This window comes from Diceros bicornis, chromosome 9 (genome assembly GCF_020826845.1).
Source record: "Diceros bicornis minor isolate mBicDic1 chromosome 9, mDicBic1.mat.cur, whole genome shotgun sequence".
Taxonomy (NCBI): domain Eukaryota; kingdom Metazoa; phylum Chordata; class Mammalia; order Perissodactyla; family Rhinocerotidae; genus Diceros; species Diceros bicornis.
Window position 1 is genome coordinate 15,174,996 of NC_080748.1, and position 17,531 is coordinate 15,192,526.

Consider the following 17,531-nt stretch of genomic DNA (forward strand, 5'->3'; position numbering starts at 1 on the left):
CTACGTATCACTAGCCTGGGAAAAGATCAAAATTCAAAATTTGAAGTACGGTTTCTACTGAATGCAAATAGCTTTCACACCATTGTAAAGTCAAAAAAATCATTAAGTCAAGCCATTGTAAGTTGGGGACTGTCTGTATTCAATATCAGGCAATGTCTACATACAATTGTTTAGGCCTTTGATTACCAATGTTCAAACTCATTGGATCAGTTTGCATAATATATATATAATCATCACTCTTGAGAAGCATGTGATTCATAAGCATCAAAAGCTTGGCTACCTAATTCCTACTTTAATTTTTAGTGTGTATTACAAGTCCTTCGTCACTTAACGATGGGGATACATTCTGAGAAATGTGTTATTAGACAAGTTTGTCTGTGTGTGAATATCATAGAGTATACCTACACAAACCTAGATGATATAGATTACTACACCTTAGGCTATATAGTACTAATCTTATGGGACCACTGTCATATATGGGGTCCATTGTTGACCCAAATGTTGTTATGTGGCACATGACTGTATATGCAAACTGGACAATTCTGTAAATATGTTGTGCTATTTACTATGTATTTCCTTAAAGCATGTAAAAAAATAGGAAAAAAAAGCAATTGCTAGCTAAGTTTATTGTAAGCCAATAAAATAGGCTTACATAAATAAAATAAAACAATATTTTAGGACTAAATAGTGAACGTTGTTATTGTTGTTACATAGTTTTCTTAAATATTTAGAGATTGCTTAGAGTTATTACTATATCTCTGGGTGTCCAGAGTGTGCACCATGAAATTCATTTTTTATTTGAGCAATGATTCATTTATAAGTAGCTAAACTGTGTGTTAAAAAGATGGTTTTATCTCCCTATGAGAAGATTTTAGTGGGTGGTAATATCTCAGTGAATAATAGATTTGGTGGAACTGGAGTACAGAGGAACTTTTTGAGATTTGGGTTGATTTCCAGAGAAAAATGTTTGATGCTGAATATATCAGAGTTAAAACCAATGCAACAGCTAATATGTAGTAGTAGTCACTTATTAAATAGAGATTAATAATTTTGACTTGTTAATAGGAAATCAGAGGGTTGATAAAATTAACTGAACACAGCAGTTTAACTCATTTGCCTTGATAGTTGAGATGAGGTCATCTTTCAGGCCTTTCATTTGTAGAACCTATTTTTGAAAGTTTATTTTTTGTTTTTCTTCAACATGAAAGATTGAATTGGGCCGGCCCCGTGGCTTAGTGGTTAAGTGTGTGCGCTCCGTTGCTGGCGCCCCGGGTTTGATTCCGGGCGCGCACCGACGCACCGCTTCTCCGGCCACACTGAGGCTGCGTCCCACATACAACTAGAAGGATGTGCAACTATGACATACAACTATCTACTGGGGCTTTGGGGGAAAAAATAAATAAATAAAATTATTAAAAAAAAAAAGATTGAATTAACTAAAAGAAATGGTTACTTTTCTTATTCCTTCCCTTTGCCTTACTTTTCTATCTCCTGTTACACCAATATTAGCAATGAATTTTTTCCAATTTTATTTTCTAATAAAATTACTCTGAATTTTACTTATGGTAGCTAGCTGTTTTCTTGAATTACATACTAATTCTGATTAAGTTGATATATATTACAAAAAAAAATACTAGGTCCTATTTAGTTGGAAAATGTAACAACTTCAAAATAGAGAATATTTAGAATTCTTTCTATTTTAAGCCTGACATTCATTTCTTGCGTTTCATGAAATTCTTGTTTTAGGTACTACCTTTATAATGTAGTGGAAAATATTTAGTGAATTGATTGTTAGTACTTTAATTTTATTTTGTCACTTTATGTCTTTACACTTAGGTTTACTGCATTCTTCTGTCAAAAAAAACTGTTTACAGAATGATTCTGAAGAACCAACTTTGTCTTTAACCAGCTCTTCTGGGACAGTTCTGAGAAAATGTTCCAATAAGGAAAGCATTTCTTCCAGTAATAAAATAATATCTCAGGATCTTGATTATAAAGAAACAAAAATTAATAAAGAAAAACTGCAGTCACTTATAACCTCAGAAACTGATTATCTGTCATGCTTGCAAGAAAAACATTGTGAAGATGATTCAAAAAGCCAGAGAGTTTCAGATATAAAAGAAAAGGTCTTGCCTGCAGTCTGTCACCCTGCAATGCCACATTCAGAAGTGGAATATAGTGGTATTCACTTTCAATCCCGGGAAAGCTTTTTATATGACCATGATAATACTAGCATTTTACCTCCTAGCTCCAAGGATCCTCCGTCAAACCCAGTTGTGATTTCTAGAGGAAAAGTATCATATAAAATGTCAGAGAAACTAAAATGTAAGAATTGTGAAATTGGTTTTGAATTCACCAAAAATATTCCCTTGGAAAGGAATCAAGAAATATGTGTTTTAAATGAGAATTCTAAAAAAGCTGAGCTGTTGTCACCTGAAAAATACATAACAGTAGCATCACCTTCTGTGAAGGTACAATTCAACCAAAATACAAAAGTTACAATAATAAAAAAAAACCAAGAACAAACTACTTTAATTTCAGAAATAACTGTCAATCCAAATTCTGAAGAACTTTTCCCAGACAATGAGAATAATTTTGTTTTTCAAATACCTAAAGAAGGGAATATTCCTGTTTTAGAAAATATCAAGGAACTTCATGAGGCAGACCTCAGTTGTGTAAGAGAACCTATTCTCAAGAACTCTACCATGGTAGTATATACAAACATAGATGACAAACAGGCAGCCAAAGTATCAATCACAAAAGATTTGGCTTCATTAAATACAGTCCATGACCTAACAGAGACAAACAGAAATAGTATAAAGCAGCAACTAAAAATGACTCTAGGTCAAGATTCAAAGTCAGACATCTTAGATATAGATATGAAATCAAACAGAAATAATGATTACATAGACAAATGGGCAGGACTCTCAGATCCAATTTCAAATCACAGTTTTGGACATGGCTTCAGAACAGCTTCTAATAAAGAGATAAAACTCTCTGAACACAACATTAAGAAAAGTAAAATGCTCTTTAAAGATATTGAAGAATATTATTCTACTAGCTTAGCTTGTGTTGAAATTAAGAAACTAAGCAAACCTCATGCACTTGGTTCACAGTCAATTGACATTGTATCTGGATATGAGCAGAATAGTACATTTGTTTCTGATAGTGAAAATAGTCACACAACTCCGATTTTATATTTAAAGCGAGATTTTAATTCAAACCATAATTTAACACCAAGCCAAAAGGCAGAAATTACAGAACTTTCTACTATGTTGGAAGAATCAGGAAGTCAGTTTGAATTTACACAGTTCAGAAAACCAAGCCACGTAATAGGGAATAATCCATTTGAAATGCCTGATAACCAGATGACTGTCTTGAATACCATGTCTGAGGAATGGAAAGATGTTGATCATCCCATGATTAATACCCCATCTATTAGTCGAGTAGATAGCAGCAAGAAACTTGAAGATATAGTTAGAGGTAAGCAAAAGTTTGCTTGCTTGTTGAAAACCAACTGTAACAAAAGTGCTTCTCGTTATTTAACAGATAAAAATGAAGTGGAGTTTAGAGGCTTTTATTCTGCTCGTGGCACAAAACTGAATGTTTCTAGTGAAGCACTGCAAAAAGCTATGAAACTGTTCGGTGACATTGAGAATATTAGTGAGGAAACTGCAGAAGTTGATCCAAGAAGTTTCTCTTTAAGTAAATGTAATGACTCTGTTGTTTCAATGTCTAAGATAGAAAATTATAACAATGATAAAAATGTAAATGAGAAAAATAATAAATGCCAACCAACACTACAAAATAATATTGAAAGGAGCACTGGTGTTTTTGTTGAAGAAAATACTGAAGATTACAAAAGAAATCCAGAAAACGAAGATAACAAATGTACTGATACCAGTAGAAATATTTGTAACTTAGGAGAATCTGATGGCGATGAGTCAAGTAGAAATGATACAGTTTATATTCATAAAGATGAAAATGGCTTGCCATGTATTGATCAGCATGACATACATCTAAAATTATCTAGCCAGTTTATGAAGGAGGGAAGCACTAAAATTAAAGAAGGTTTGTCAGATTTAACTTGTTTGGAAGCTGTGAAAGCTGAAGAAACATTTCATGTTAATATGTCAAAAAAAGAACAGTTAACTGCTAATAACATAGGGCAAAATATAAAAGATTTTGATGTTTTTGATTTATCCTTTCAGACTGCAAGTGGGAAAAATATCAGAGTCTCCAAAGAGTCATTAAATAAAGTTGTAAATTTGTTTGATCAAAAATGTACAGAAGAAGAATTGAATAACTTTTCAGACTCCTTGAATTCTGAATTACCTTCTGGCGTAAATATCAACAAAATAGACATTTCAAGTCATGAAGAAACAGATAAGGTTAAAGACAAAATATTGAAAGAAAGTGACCCAGTTGGTATTGAAAATCAATTACTGACTCTCCAGCAAAGACCAGTATGTGAAATCAAAAAGATAAAAGAACTTACTATGTTGGATTTTCATACAGCCAGTGGGAAAAAAGTAAAAATTGTAAAGGAATCTTTGGACAAAGTGAAAAATCTTTTTGATGAACAAAAACAAGATGATAATAATGAAATCACTAATTTTAGCCATCGAGGGGCAAAGCCGCTAAAGGACAGAGAAGAATGTAAAGAAGGGCTTGAATTAGCATGTGAGACTGAAATAGCAACTGCCCCAAAGTATGAAGAAATGCAGAATTCTCTAGAGGAGGAAAAACTTGTTTCTAACGAGATTGCCTTGCCACTCAGGCTAAGTGATGATTTATACAGACAAACTGAAAATCTCAAAATATCACATAGTATCTCTCTGGAAGTTAAAGTACATGAAAATATAGATAAAGGAACAGCAAAACGTCCTGCAACTTGTTATACAGATAAATCCATTTGTTCAGCCATTGAAAATTCGGCTTTAGCATTTTACACAGGACATGGTAGAAAAATTTCTGTTAGTCAGGCTTCACTATTTGAAGCAAAAAAATGGCTTAGAGAAGAAGAATTGGATGATCAATCAGAAAAAATAAATGCTGCCAAGGAAGAACATCCTCAGGATTATGTAGGCAATCCTTCATGTAGAAGTAGTTCAAATAGTATCATAACTGAAAACTGCAAAAATCATCTCTCTGAAAAAGAAGATTCAGCTTATTTAAGTAACAGAAGCATGTCTAACAGCTGTTCATACCATTCTGATTTTTGTCACTCTAATGAGATATGTAATAAATCAGAATATCTCTCAAAAAATAAAATCGATAATTCTAATATTGAGCCAGTAGTGAAGAATGTCAAAGACACAAAAAACACTAGTTTTTCTGAAGTAATATCCACTATAAGAGAAGCAAACTCATATCCACAAACTGTAAATGAAGATATTTGTGTTCAGAAACTTGTGCCTAACTCTTCACCAGGCAAAAATAAAAATACAGCCATTCAAGTGGCCATATCTGATTCAAATAATTTCCAGATAGGGCCACCTGCATTCAGTACACCGAGTGGTAAAATAGTCTTTGCTTCACATGAAACGAAAGTGAGAGAGCGATTTGCAGACAACTGCAGTAAGGTAATTCAGCAAAACACTGAGAGTGAATCGGGCATTTGCCAAATGAAAATTGTGGCAAGTTATCGTAAGGCATTGGATGATTCAGAGGACATTGTTGTTTCTAACTCTCCAGATGGTGAACAACATAGTATGCCTTCACATAAAGTTTTTGCTGACGTCCAAAGTGAACAAATTTTACAACATAACCAAAGTGTATCTGGATTGAAGAAAGTTTCTGAAATATCACCGTGTCAGATTAATTTGGAAACTTCTGGTATATGTAAATTTAATATGAGGAAGCTTCCCAAGTCCATCCCTTCTACGAATGCTGGTGGGATTTTTAGCACTGCAAGTGGGAAATCTGTACAAGTATCAGATGCTGCATTACAAAAGGCAAGACAGATATTTTCTAAGATAGAAGATAGTGACAATCAATTCTTTTGCAAAGTATCATTTAAAAATAAAGAACATTCAGACAAGTTCACAAGAGAAGAAAGTACTATGATACGTACCTCCCAAAATTTACTGTCATCTGCTTTCTCTGGATTTAGTACAGCAAGTGGAAAACAGGTTACAGTTTCTGAAAGTGCCTTATGCAAAGCTAAGGAAATGTTAGAGGAAACTGATACAATCAGAACTGAATGTAATCTTCAGCGTTCACCTACATCTAAACAAGATGTATCAAAAATACTTCCTCTCTCTTGTATTGCTAAGAGAACCCCAGAACACACTGTGAACTCCAAAATGGAAAAAGCCTACAGTAAAGAATTTAAATTATCAAGTAACTATAACATTGTTGAAAGTGGTTCTTCAGAAAAGAATCACTCCATTCAAGTTTCTCCATGTCTCCCTCAATTTAAGCAAGACAAACAGTTGGTATTAGGAACCAAAGCATCACTTGTTGAGAACATTAATCTTTTGGGAAAAGAACAAGCTTTACCTAAAAATATAAAAATGGAAATTGGGAAAACTGGAACATTCCCTAATCTTCCTGTGAAAACAAATACAGAAATTTGTTCTACTTATTCCAAACATCCAGAAAACTGTTTTGAAACAGAAGCAGTAGAAATTGCCAAAGCTTTTATGGAAGATGGTGAGCTGACAGATTCTGAACTGCTAAGTCATACCAAATACTCTCTTTTTACATGCCGGAACAATGAGGAAATGGTTTTGTTAAATTCAAGAATTGGAAAAAGAAGAGGAGATGCACTTGTCTCAGTTGGTAAGTGTCTATTTTAACTTTTGGTCTGCCAATCACTTTTTAAATTGTTAAGTCCTTAATCCTGATGTGCTAGTTTGTAGCAATTAGGGTATTATAAACTATTTTTTCAGACTTTTATGTGTAGTTTGGGGGAATGTGATTTCATTCTTGATATCTCTGAGTCTGTATACCAAGAAGTTAGGTTTTGTGGTTTTCTTAATGTGTTTTTACAGATTATTAATATAATTATAATTGAGACATTACTGTTAAAAGTTTACATATACCAGTAAACTGTTTTCATATGTAAATATATATATATACATGCATATATATGTAAATACATACAAACACACACACAGACTCTGGCTGTTATATACTTAAAAAGTTGGTTTCTTGGGGCCAGCCCAGTGGCATAGTGGTTAAATTCACACGCTCTGCTTCAGTGGCCCGGGGTTTCGCAGATTTGGATCCTGGGCGTGGACCTACACACTGCTTATCAAGCTATGCTGTGACCGGCATCCCACATATAAAGTAGAGGAAGATGGGCACGGATGTTAGCCCAGGGGCAATCTTCCTCAGCAAAACAAAAAAGGAGGATTGGCAACAGATGTTAGCTCAGGGCTAATCTTCCTCACCAAAAAAAAAAAAAAAAAAAAAGTTTCCAGTTATGGGTCTTGGCTTGCTTTTTTTTCATCTAGGAAGTGTTCTAAAATCACTTATCCTTAGCAAACATATTCTTGTCTTAATGCCATTTGGACTATATTCTAATTTCTCTTTTAAATACGTATCTAACAGCTTAGTTCAACTATTAGGTTAATTGGACATGTGATTTTTTTTTCTGTTAGTATCTCTGACTAGGAATACATCCTAAATAATCTATTGATTAGTTACAATTAAAGTAAATGCCAAACTAACTCTCCAGCTTTTAAGTGAATGATCTTAAATTAACTAGCTCCTTTTTAAAAAACTACAGACTCACAGAATAGCTGAGTTATCACAAGTCTTCTTGTCCTGTCCCAAGATTATGTTATGGGCAAAGTAGTAAGTTTATAATACTTGCCTTAAACTGTTGCAGTTCTCTAGTGCAAAATTCTGAAGTGGAGATGCTTAAAGATATTCATAATTCTTTTATGGAAAATAATGGCTTTATTTTTAGGAACCCATTTTGTTCATGTGTATACTGAAGTGGGTTGGCCTTCTGCTTAGGACAAAAACTGGCTCAGACTTCTAGTAAATGTTTTTAACAGCATCACTATTGAATTTCCCTCACTTCTGTTATGTATAAATATTATAGCTTAATCAGCTTCTGGTTACTTGAATAGTGTAGGTCCTTGTTAAACAATTAAATCACTTCATGGTCTATCACTTGATAAAGCCTTGCATGGACGTTTTTACTTATTAATTCCTACAAATTCATTCCATTTAATAAAGCATCAGAAAGCTGTTATCATATATTATCTCAGTATGACATGGAAACGTATAACTTGAATTATGGTTTAATTTTGCTTTCAGCCTTTGTAGACTTTTTAAATAAGAAATATTACTTTTACCAATATTTTAATGTAATTTTGGTAATTTAAAAAATATTTTCTCCTACTCACTGACTCTAAGTCAAGGACCTATATAATAAATTTCTTCTTGAGTTTAATGCAAAAAAAAAAAAGTTTATTTGAAGGAATTTTTCCGTATTGCTAGTAAACCTAGAGTTACATTCAGGGCCATTTTATTAAAAATTAGCTTATCTGTGGCATTTGGTAACATCTCTTTATCCCTAGACTCTATTAAATATTGGTATTTTAAATAGTCAAAAATAATTGAAATTAAATTGATATTGAAAAATGAATTTTCTCTTTCAAAATAGAATAGTCACTGTTTAAGTTATAATTATTATGTATTTTTGTGTAACATTGTAAGAGTCAGTACTTTAGTTTTAAAAAATTGACTGTAGGCTTTTGAAAAATAAAATTGATATTATTTGCTTAAAAACATGTATGGAAATTTCTTTTTAGGAGAACCTCCAATTAAAAGAAACTTATTAAATGAATTTGACAGGATAATAGAAAATCAAGAAAAATCCTTAAAGGCTTCAAAAAGCACTCCAGATGGTAAAATTTGCTTTTTATCCATATCTTTTCCCCCTCTATAGGTACTATACATAATATTCTTGAAGTTATTTTTCTCATTTCTTTTGGGTATATAGATAATTGGACAAGACTTTACAGTGTGGTTTGTTAAACTTATATCTTGCCTTGTTTGTTATGTGAGCTTTTTCTTCATAATACCAGTATGATGCAGAGGTTCTCCATAATTGGGAAGTGTGAAATGATTGTAAAATATTGACTTTTTAATTAAAAAACTATAGGAATTTAGTAAGAACTTAGAATAATAATTTAAAGCTTAGGTTCTGGAATCCAGTCAAGCTTTTCACCGTTGCCATTCCACCAAAATCAGTCTTTCCTAACTCACGTAGTGCTCTCCGTGTTGGAAAATCCAGCAGGTATTCCTGTGTCCTCATTTGATTCCATCTTTCAGCCGCATTTGACGTAGTTAATCACTCTTCTGAGACCACCACGTTCTGTTGGTTCTTCTCTTACATGGCCACTCCTTCTCAGTCGTCTTTCCTGGTTCTTCCTTATTCTTTCCTTACTTTAAACATAGGAGTGTCCCAGGGCTCTGTCCTTAGTTCTCTTCTCTGCCTGAACTACAGGGGCTACCAAAACTTGTTCTGCAGTCTTAGCCTGTCCTGGGACTCCAGACTTATGTACTCATTTGCCGACTTGATACTTTTCTTCTTGTATTGCTAATATACATCTCAAAGTTGATATGGCCAGTGCTGAACTCCTGATTCCATCCCTGCCCCAAACCTGCCCTTTATATTGTCTTTCCTTTCTCACTGCCATTTTGCCAGCCCATCACGTCAAATCCTTTATGTCATCTTTTACTGTTTTGTTTCCTCATACTCCACACCCAACCCATCAACAAGTCCTGTAGGTTCTACCTTTAAAATATAACAAGAATCTGATCATTTCTTCTCATCTCTGCCTCTGCCACCTTCATCCAAGCCACTGTCATAACTTCTAACTGATCTCCCTGTTTTTGCCTTTGCCTCTCCTCCAGGCTATTCTCAACACAGCAACCAGAATCATCCTTCTAACACAAAGATCAGATCATATCTCTTGACTGCTTAAAACTGTCGCTGGCTTCCTATCTCATTTAGACTGAAATCTGAAGTTCTTACTATGGAATGCTTGAAAATAAATAAAACATATGTAACTATTGCTCACTATATGTTTGGTTCGTGGTTTTGGAAAGGAAAATTTCAGATAGTGAGGGATAAATGTATTAAACTATAGAGGCTTAGTTCTGAAACACATGGGATAAATCCCACAAGAAGCAGGAACACTTTGGAATTTTCTAACTCATCTCATTTAATGATAGAGATTTTAAAGTTATCTTAAACACAGAATAGTTTGTCCAGAAAACTGCATTTATTTCTGTTCTTTTCTTTCCCCTGACTTAATGGTTCTCAAACCCTAGTATGCACAGGAATTCTGAACAGAGTTGAAAACTAAAACCAATCGTGGTTACTATTCTTTATGAGAAGTATAAATAATTTCTAGGATAATTTTTACCATACTGAATTATTACTTGATAAATTGTCTTTAGAACGTGTGTAATATGTGACTTCTCTCCAGGTATTGAAAGAATTGTGTTAGATTGTATATATATAGACAAATCTTGTCCTTCTAAAACAATTAGTTTTGACATAGTCCTAGGGAGAAGTAAATGGAAGAACGTGTGTAATTCTAACAGCACTGCTATTGCATAAAATATTATCATAACTTCTTCATTTTTGGAATTATTTTGAGCCAGTAGATACTCAGTATTTATTTAATCATCATATCTTATTTTTATTTATTAAAATGATTTTTTTACTGTGATCGTCCTCCACCATTTGCCAATGAATGATTCTTTTCCTTCTAATTTTTTTTTTTTTTTTTTTTTTTTTTTTTTTTTTTTGTGAGGAGATCAGCCCTGAGCTAACATCCGCCAATCCTCCTCCTTTTTTTTTGCTGAGGAAGACGGCCCTGGGCTAACATCGGTGCCCATCTTCCTCCACTTTATATGGGACGCCGCCACAGCATGGCTTACCAAGCAGTGCGTCGGTGCGCGCCCGGGATCCGAACCAGTGAACCCCGGGCCGCCGCAGCGGAGCGCGCGCACTTAACCGCTTGCGCCACCGGGCCGGCCCTCCTTCTAATTTTTTATTATGAACATTCACACACAGAAAAGTTGAGAATAATATAATGAATAGCCATATAGCTGCCACCTGTGTTCAGCAGTTATTAATTTGCTATATTTGTTTTATCTAATTACATATAATATGTGGATATATATACTAATATGTCTGTGGGTATATATGTATCTATATATTTTTTATCCGAAACATTTTAGTGTTAGTTTCAAACGTAATGACATTTTATAATGGTATAGCCACAGAGCCATTATCACCAAAGAAAATTGCCTGATGTCTGTAGAGTGTAGAATCTAATCTACAGTAATCTTCTTACTTTTTTATTTTTATTTTTTATGACATTAGCACTTTAAGTTGTTAAGCACAAGCCAGTTGTTTTATAGACTGTCCCACATTCAAATTTGTTTGTTTCCTGTTGGTATCGTTTAACTTGTTGCTCTATTCCCTATTTGGATCAAAGACTTAATTAGGATTGGGTTGTGTATTTTTGGCAAGAATGCCTCAAAGAAGAGCTGTATACATGTATTGCGTCATACTGGGAGCACATTATATCAAATGATTTGATCACTTGGTTAAGATGCTGCTAGATCACTTCATTGAAAAGTGATTAGCAAGTGATTAGCAATTAGCAGTTATTCTGTGGGGTGATCCTTTGGTACTGTGAGAATATCCAGTTTACCAAACAATCTTTCACTCACAATTTTAACATCCATTGATAATATTTACCTGAATCAATTATTTAATTGGAGGTTGAAAAATAGTGATTTTCAAATTCTGTTGTTCTTTATACATTTATTAGCTGAGATTCTTCAGGAAGGAAGAGCTTTCCTTTAACAACTGAGGATTAACTATAATTCTTCCTAAAAAGTTAGGGTAAATGCTTAGTTCTTTCCTTTTAATTACCAATTTTTCAGAGTAAGAAGTAGGTGGTGTAATAATCACTGCTAATGGTAGCAAATGAATTTTTTTCTTTCTCTGATGAGTAAAACTGACTTCTTAGATTCTATTTATAATGTGTGTATAAAGTTTAAAAGTAAAATACATTATAAATAATGTGTTTATTTACAAAAAGAAAACATTCTTTTTCATTGATTTCAAATCATCCCAAATTTGAAAGTGGAAACCTCTTCAAAATATTTCCCAAGGTTTTTTTTTTTTTTTTTTTAACATGCCTTGATTAACCTTTGCGCACTTTCTTGCTTTTTATTATCACAAAAAGATTTCCTAAGATGTCTTTGTAATTCCCTGCCCCAGTCCTAGAATCACCATTTCTCCAAAGATCCTTTCAGTGGTAAATCGTTTTTAAAAAACAGGATTTGGGTGCTAGCTATACTCACTGATGCTGGTGTTATTGTTTTTTTAATGCTGAAATTCTTGGTTCCTAATAACAGTAACATATTTACTTATTTGAGTGGTGATTCTCAAACTTTTTGGTCTCAAGACTTCTTTATACTTTTAAAAATTATTGATGATCCCAAAGAGCATTTGTTTGTGTGGATTACATTTATTTGTATTTACCATATTTGAAATTAAAACTGATAAATTTTAATATTTCTTAACATTGTGCATTGGTCATTTTGAAAATATTCACTGAGTTATGCAACTCTTCCAAGCGTTGACACATTTTATTATACAGTATTAAACAATCACTTTTGTTAATTTCACCACTGATTTAATCTGAAAAGTTTATGTATGGGAAGTTTCAGATACAAGCCTTACAAAATTCTAATTTTTGTTTAAAGCCTTGAATTTTACCACTGGCAACAAATACCGTCACTTGTTTTCCTTGTATTGACAAGCTCATTTCATTCATTTTTGAGAAAATATCTGCCAAATACCCAAGTCTGAGTAACTGTAATCTGTTGGTTATTGTTTCAGGTAAAAATGGAATTTTGTGAAATTTCATTGCACTAAAGTATACAGCAAGATACACTAGCAGTGCAAATGTCAACACAGTGAAAAAGACATATATAACATATTATGATGATGATGATAGTTTTGACAACTTGGATCCCCTAAAAGGGTCATGGGTACCCCACCCGCAGGGCTCCATGGATCACCTCTTAAGAATCACTGTTTATAGTGTATACATAATAGTTTCAAATTTACAATACCACTGTTACTACTAGCGATGAAAATACTAGGAGAAGTTTAAGAATCCTTTGCAGTTTTCATCCCAAGAATATATTTAATTAAGAATGTATAGTCAAAGTATTCAAATGTCACTCAAAATAATTCTTTCGTGTGTGGTTACCAATTTGATAATTAGGTTAGATTCATTTGTTTTCAGTTATAGGATTTACTTTTCCGTTTTAACTTTATATTTGAATAAGTAAAACATTTACATAGTTCATTTGTCAAAACTATAGGAAGGTTTACCTGGAGAAGTCTTGTTTGCATGCCTGTCCCCTCCATACTGTTCACCACCTTCCCACTCACTTCTTACTCATTATATAGGTAACCACGTTTAATGGTTTTTGGTTTATCCTTTTAGAGTTTCTTTTTGTAAAAATAAGTAAATATGTGTATATATATTCTCATTACCCTTCTTTCTTACTCAAAACGTATCATTATATACACTGTTTTGTACCTTCTTTATTTGTTGTTATTGTTTACTTTAGAATTTATCTGGAGATCACTTCTTAATGAGTAGAGAGAGATCTTCCTCGTTCTTTTTTATGGTTGCATAGTACTTGACCATGTGGCTATATCAACGTATTCTGGTTTATTCAACCAATAAGAGACTAATGGACTAGTTGAAGGTTTAAGAAGTACAAGTTACATACTGAGAATGAATAATATCTAAAGTTTAGCTTTTAACCTTCATAAGACTGAATTTTAAATTTGATATTTGCAGTGGCAGCTAACACCTTCGAGTTATGATTAACATCAGTTGACTAAATTTATACTGATTTCTTTTGTATGTTTGCACTGTGAGTTATTTGGTATATAGTTACTATCGATTTATAAATCAAGTATTTCTTTTGAAAGTTATTTACTGAGCTTCCATTATATGCATTGAAAATTTTAAAGTCTATAATTGTCTCAAATTTTTTTGTGTAAATATTTACAATAATATGTAAGAGACATAGGAAATAAAATCTCCCATTAGATTTTCATTAATACATAATGTACAATACATTTTTATTAATGCATAATGTAAAATAATATTTTTCTAGGCACAATAAAAGATAGAAGATTGTTTATGCATCACATTTCTTTGGAGCCAATAACCTGTGGACCCTTTTGGTAAGACATGTTTAAATTTTTTTAAATTATACTAATATAGTGTAGCAAAAGCATGGGTTTTTAAAAATAAATATTTCTAAAAATAATGGCACTAATATGCAGTAAAGGAGTTAACGCTTCCATTTTCAAAAGCCTGCATCAGGATTAAATAATTCTGTACTTTGGTAGTACTTTATAGAGCTGTTCATTTTGTCTTCTTTTTTAGTTTCGTGACAACTTTGTAAAGTAGACAGATTTCATTCCCGTTTTGTGGATGAGGTACTGAAGTTGAGAAAGATTAAGGAAATTATTCAAAATCAGTTAACAAAAAGATTGTATATATTGCAAATATTCTTTTCTCTCTCCTCCCTCTCAAAACCTTCCTGAAATTACTAAGGGAATTTTTTTAATGTATAAATCCACAAGGACAATGATCAGAAGAAATAACAAAATTTTGGAAGCCAAAAAGCGTGAAAATGACTTAGAAAGCTAAAAACCTGAGCAAGCAGAGAAGACTATTCAGTTTCCCCTAAAGAACCTGAGAAAAACTCAAATTAGCAGCAACATGTACTTCTGAAGGTGAGCCCCTGTGGCTTAGTGGTTAAGTTCAGCACCCTCTGCTTCAGTGGCTCAGGTTCGGTTCCCAGGCGCGGACCTACACCACTCATCTGTCAGTGGCCATGCTGTGATGGCGGCTCACATACAAAAAGAGGAAGATTGGCAGTGGATGTTAGCTCAGGGCGAATCTTGGTCGGCAAAAAGAAAGAAAGTAGGAAGATTAGTTGAAAATCTGTTTAATAAACATTTGTGTCTCCTCCCCCACTGCAGGCAGGCAGTTATCCCTCTTCCCTCAAAGATCAGGAGATTATTCTCTGGAGAAGATGAATTGGAGGGATTCTGAATTGGGAATGGGGTTGGGAGAGGGGACACCAGGCACAATTGAGGGGCAGGTACTGAAAACAGATTACGTAAAAATCTGTATATCAAGTAGTGAGGCTCCCTAGCCTCCTTTCCACACTTGGCCCCCAAATGCTGGCAGCTAGGCCTCTAAGCAGAAGACTGGAAGATTTTTTTTTTTTTTTGGAGAATATGACCAGCCCAATAGAAAAGACTAAAAATACTGATAGTTGTGGGTACTCAAATGAAACAGCACAGCCAGACAGTGAAGCCAACAATTGACAAGCGCCACTAGCACACAGCTTCCAGTCAGCTGTTCAGTGTTTCACTCTTAAATAAGAACAGATAATCAAGGATCACTAGTCACTGGAAGAGAGCCTCTATGAAAGATAGTATCCAAAGTACAAAACCAAAGCAAAGTAAAAGGAACTCGGAGGAAATAGACCATGCAAGGAGAAGTCTTCAAAAAAATTTACTAATATTCTCGGGAAAGAGAAGAAATTGCATCCTTAAAATAAGAACAAGTTTCTATAAAAAGAGATCTTAGAAATTAGAAATATGATGGCAGAAGTAAATTAACTCAGTGGGAGTAATAAAAAATAAGAATTATGAAAGCTCCTAGAATGTAGAACAAAAAGAAAAAGAGATAAAAAAAGGAATGTAAAGATAATCAGAAAATCAGTCCTGTGGGTCTAACATCTGAAAATTTGGAGTTGAAGAAAAAAGGAACAAAGGAGAAAGGAAGAGAGAAATTTTCAAAGAAATAATTTAAGATATTTCATCAGTACTGAAGGACGTGATATTTCTTGATTATAAGGGTCCTCTGAGTGAGCACATGAATAAAAATGACCCACATTAAGGTGCATCCTTGTGAAATTTTAGAAAACTAGGGGCAAAGAGGAAGCTTAAAATTTTCCAGAGGGCAAAAAAAATCAGGTTTCAAACAAAGTTGCAAGAGTCGTAATGACATAAATCCTCTCATCATTAACAATGGAAGCTAGCCGATTATAAATTCTATAATATATAGTACGGAACAATGCCTTTAAAATTCTGAGAGAAAATAATTTCCAACCTAGAATCCTATCACTGACCAAAATATCAAATAAGTGTGAGGGTAGACATTTTTCAGATGCAAAATACCAAAAGGTTTTATCTCTCATGCACTTTTCTCAGGAAGCTAGAAAGTTCATAAATCAAGTTCATAAAAAACAAGTTCATAAATCAAGAACGAGGAAGATACAAGATTTAATAAATTCAACATAGGAGAGAGACAAAGGGAGTCATCAGGATGATATTGAAGGGAGAGCCCAGAATGATAGCTGTGTTGCTAATCCTAAACAGGTAGCTAGACCATTTCAGAACAGAAGAATAGAGCCCTGGGAGAGTTTGCCTACAAGATAAAATTAAAGCAGAACCTGAGGAATTTTAATGTATTAATAAACTTGTTGGTAAAGATGGCGAATTGAGCATACTTACCTACTTTCATTGCCTCCCAAAATTTTACCAAAACAGTGAGGGAACTTACAAACATACACACCCCAAAGACGGAGAATGGCACCCCAAAGACAGAGAATGGGAGAGGAGACCACAGTGACGAAATTTTTCAAGGCATACAGGAGAAAACTGATTGGAAGCTGGTACCGAGGAGAGGAGAGAACCAACCATTTGACACTAAAGAAGCCCCAAAGGGTCAGGAATTGGTGAATCTTCAGAATTGGGTGGTGAAGAAGGAAGGAACGAAAACAAGGGTATAAGTTGAAAATATGTTTAAGCAGCTATCAGAACCCTTCCTTCACTCCATGAATCTGGGCAAGTACCTCTTGTCCACTCTAACAAAAGATTAGAGGTTAATTCTCCAGAGAGGGTACAATAGCAGCTTTCTCAATGGGTGAACACACTAGGTGCAGTTGAAGGCAGGAGTAATGGACTGAAAGCAAGGAGATTAAGTTAATGTATGCATACTGAGTGTTGGGTATCTTCCCCCACCAAGTCCTCTTCCCTCGCTCAGCTTCCAGAATGCTGGTAGCTGAGGCTTCACTATTGGAATTTTCAGTTAATATACAGTGTAGCTTATAATCAGCAAGTCCTGTCTGTGTACCAAGAGCTTCCAAACAGCTTTTTGATCCCTAACTCTTAAATATGACCAGACATCCAAAGATTACCAAACATCACAAAAACCAAAAATATAATAACCAAAACTCAAACTAATAAAAATAACTTAGAAGAAACACTATTCAAGGAGGAGAAAAAATTTTTTTAAACACTATAGTTTATGAACAGAATGAAAAGAGATTTATATATATAGCTGAGAGTTTGAGTGTGAATAAATAATAGGTACATAGAAAATTAAGCAAATTTTTAAAAAATAATTATTAACCCAGGAGAA

The 17,531-nt window shown here is 33.7% G+C and overlaps 1 protein-coding gene across 11 annotated transcripts in view; it reads left to right on the top strand.

Moving 5' to 3' along the window:
• BRCA2 (BRCA2 DNA repair associated) overlaps window positions 1-17,531 on the top strand; it is a 99,416-nt gene that overhangs the window by 17,712 nt on the left and 64,173 nt on the right. For all 11 annotated transcript variants that reach the window (XR_009221165.1, XM_058547969.1, XM_058547970.1 and 8 more), the window contains exons 11-13: window positions 1,837-6,786; window positions 8,775-8,870; window positions 14,200-14,269. Coding sequence is in view for 10 of the 11 variants with exons in the window: in XM_058547969.1 (XP_058403952.1) it covers window positions 1,837-6,786; window positions 8,775-8,870; window positions 14,200-14,269 (5,116 nt within the window). In the remaining variant the exon portion in view is untranslated. The remainder of the gene's footprint in view (window positions 1-1,836; window positions 6,787-8,774; window positions 8,871-14,199; window positions 14,270-17,531) is intronic.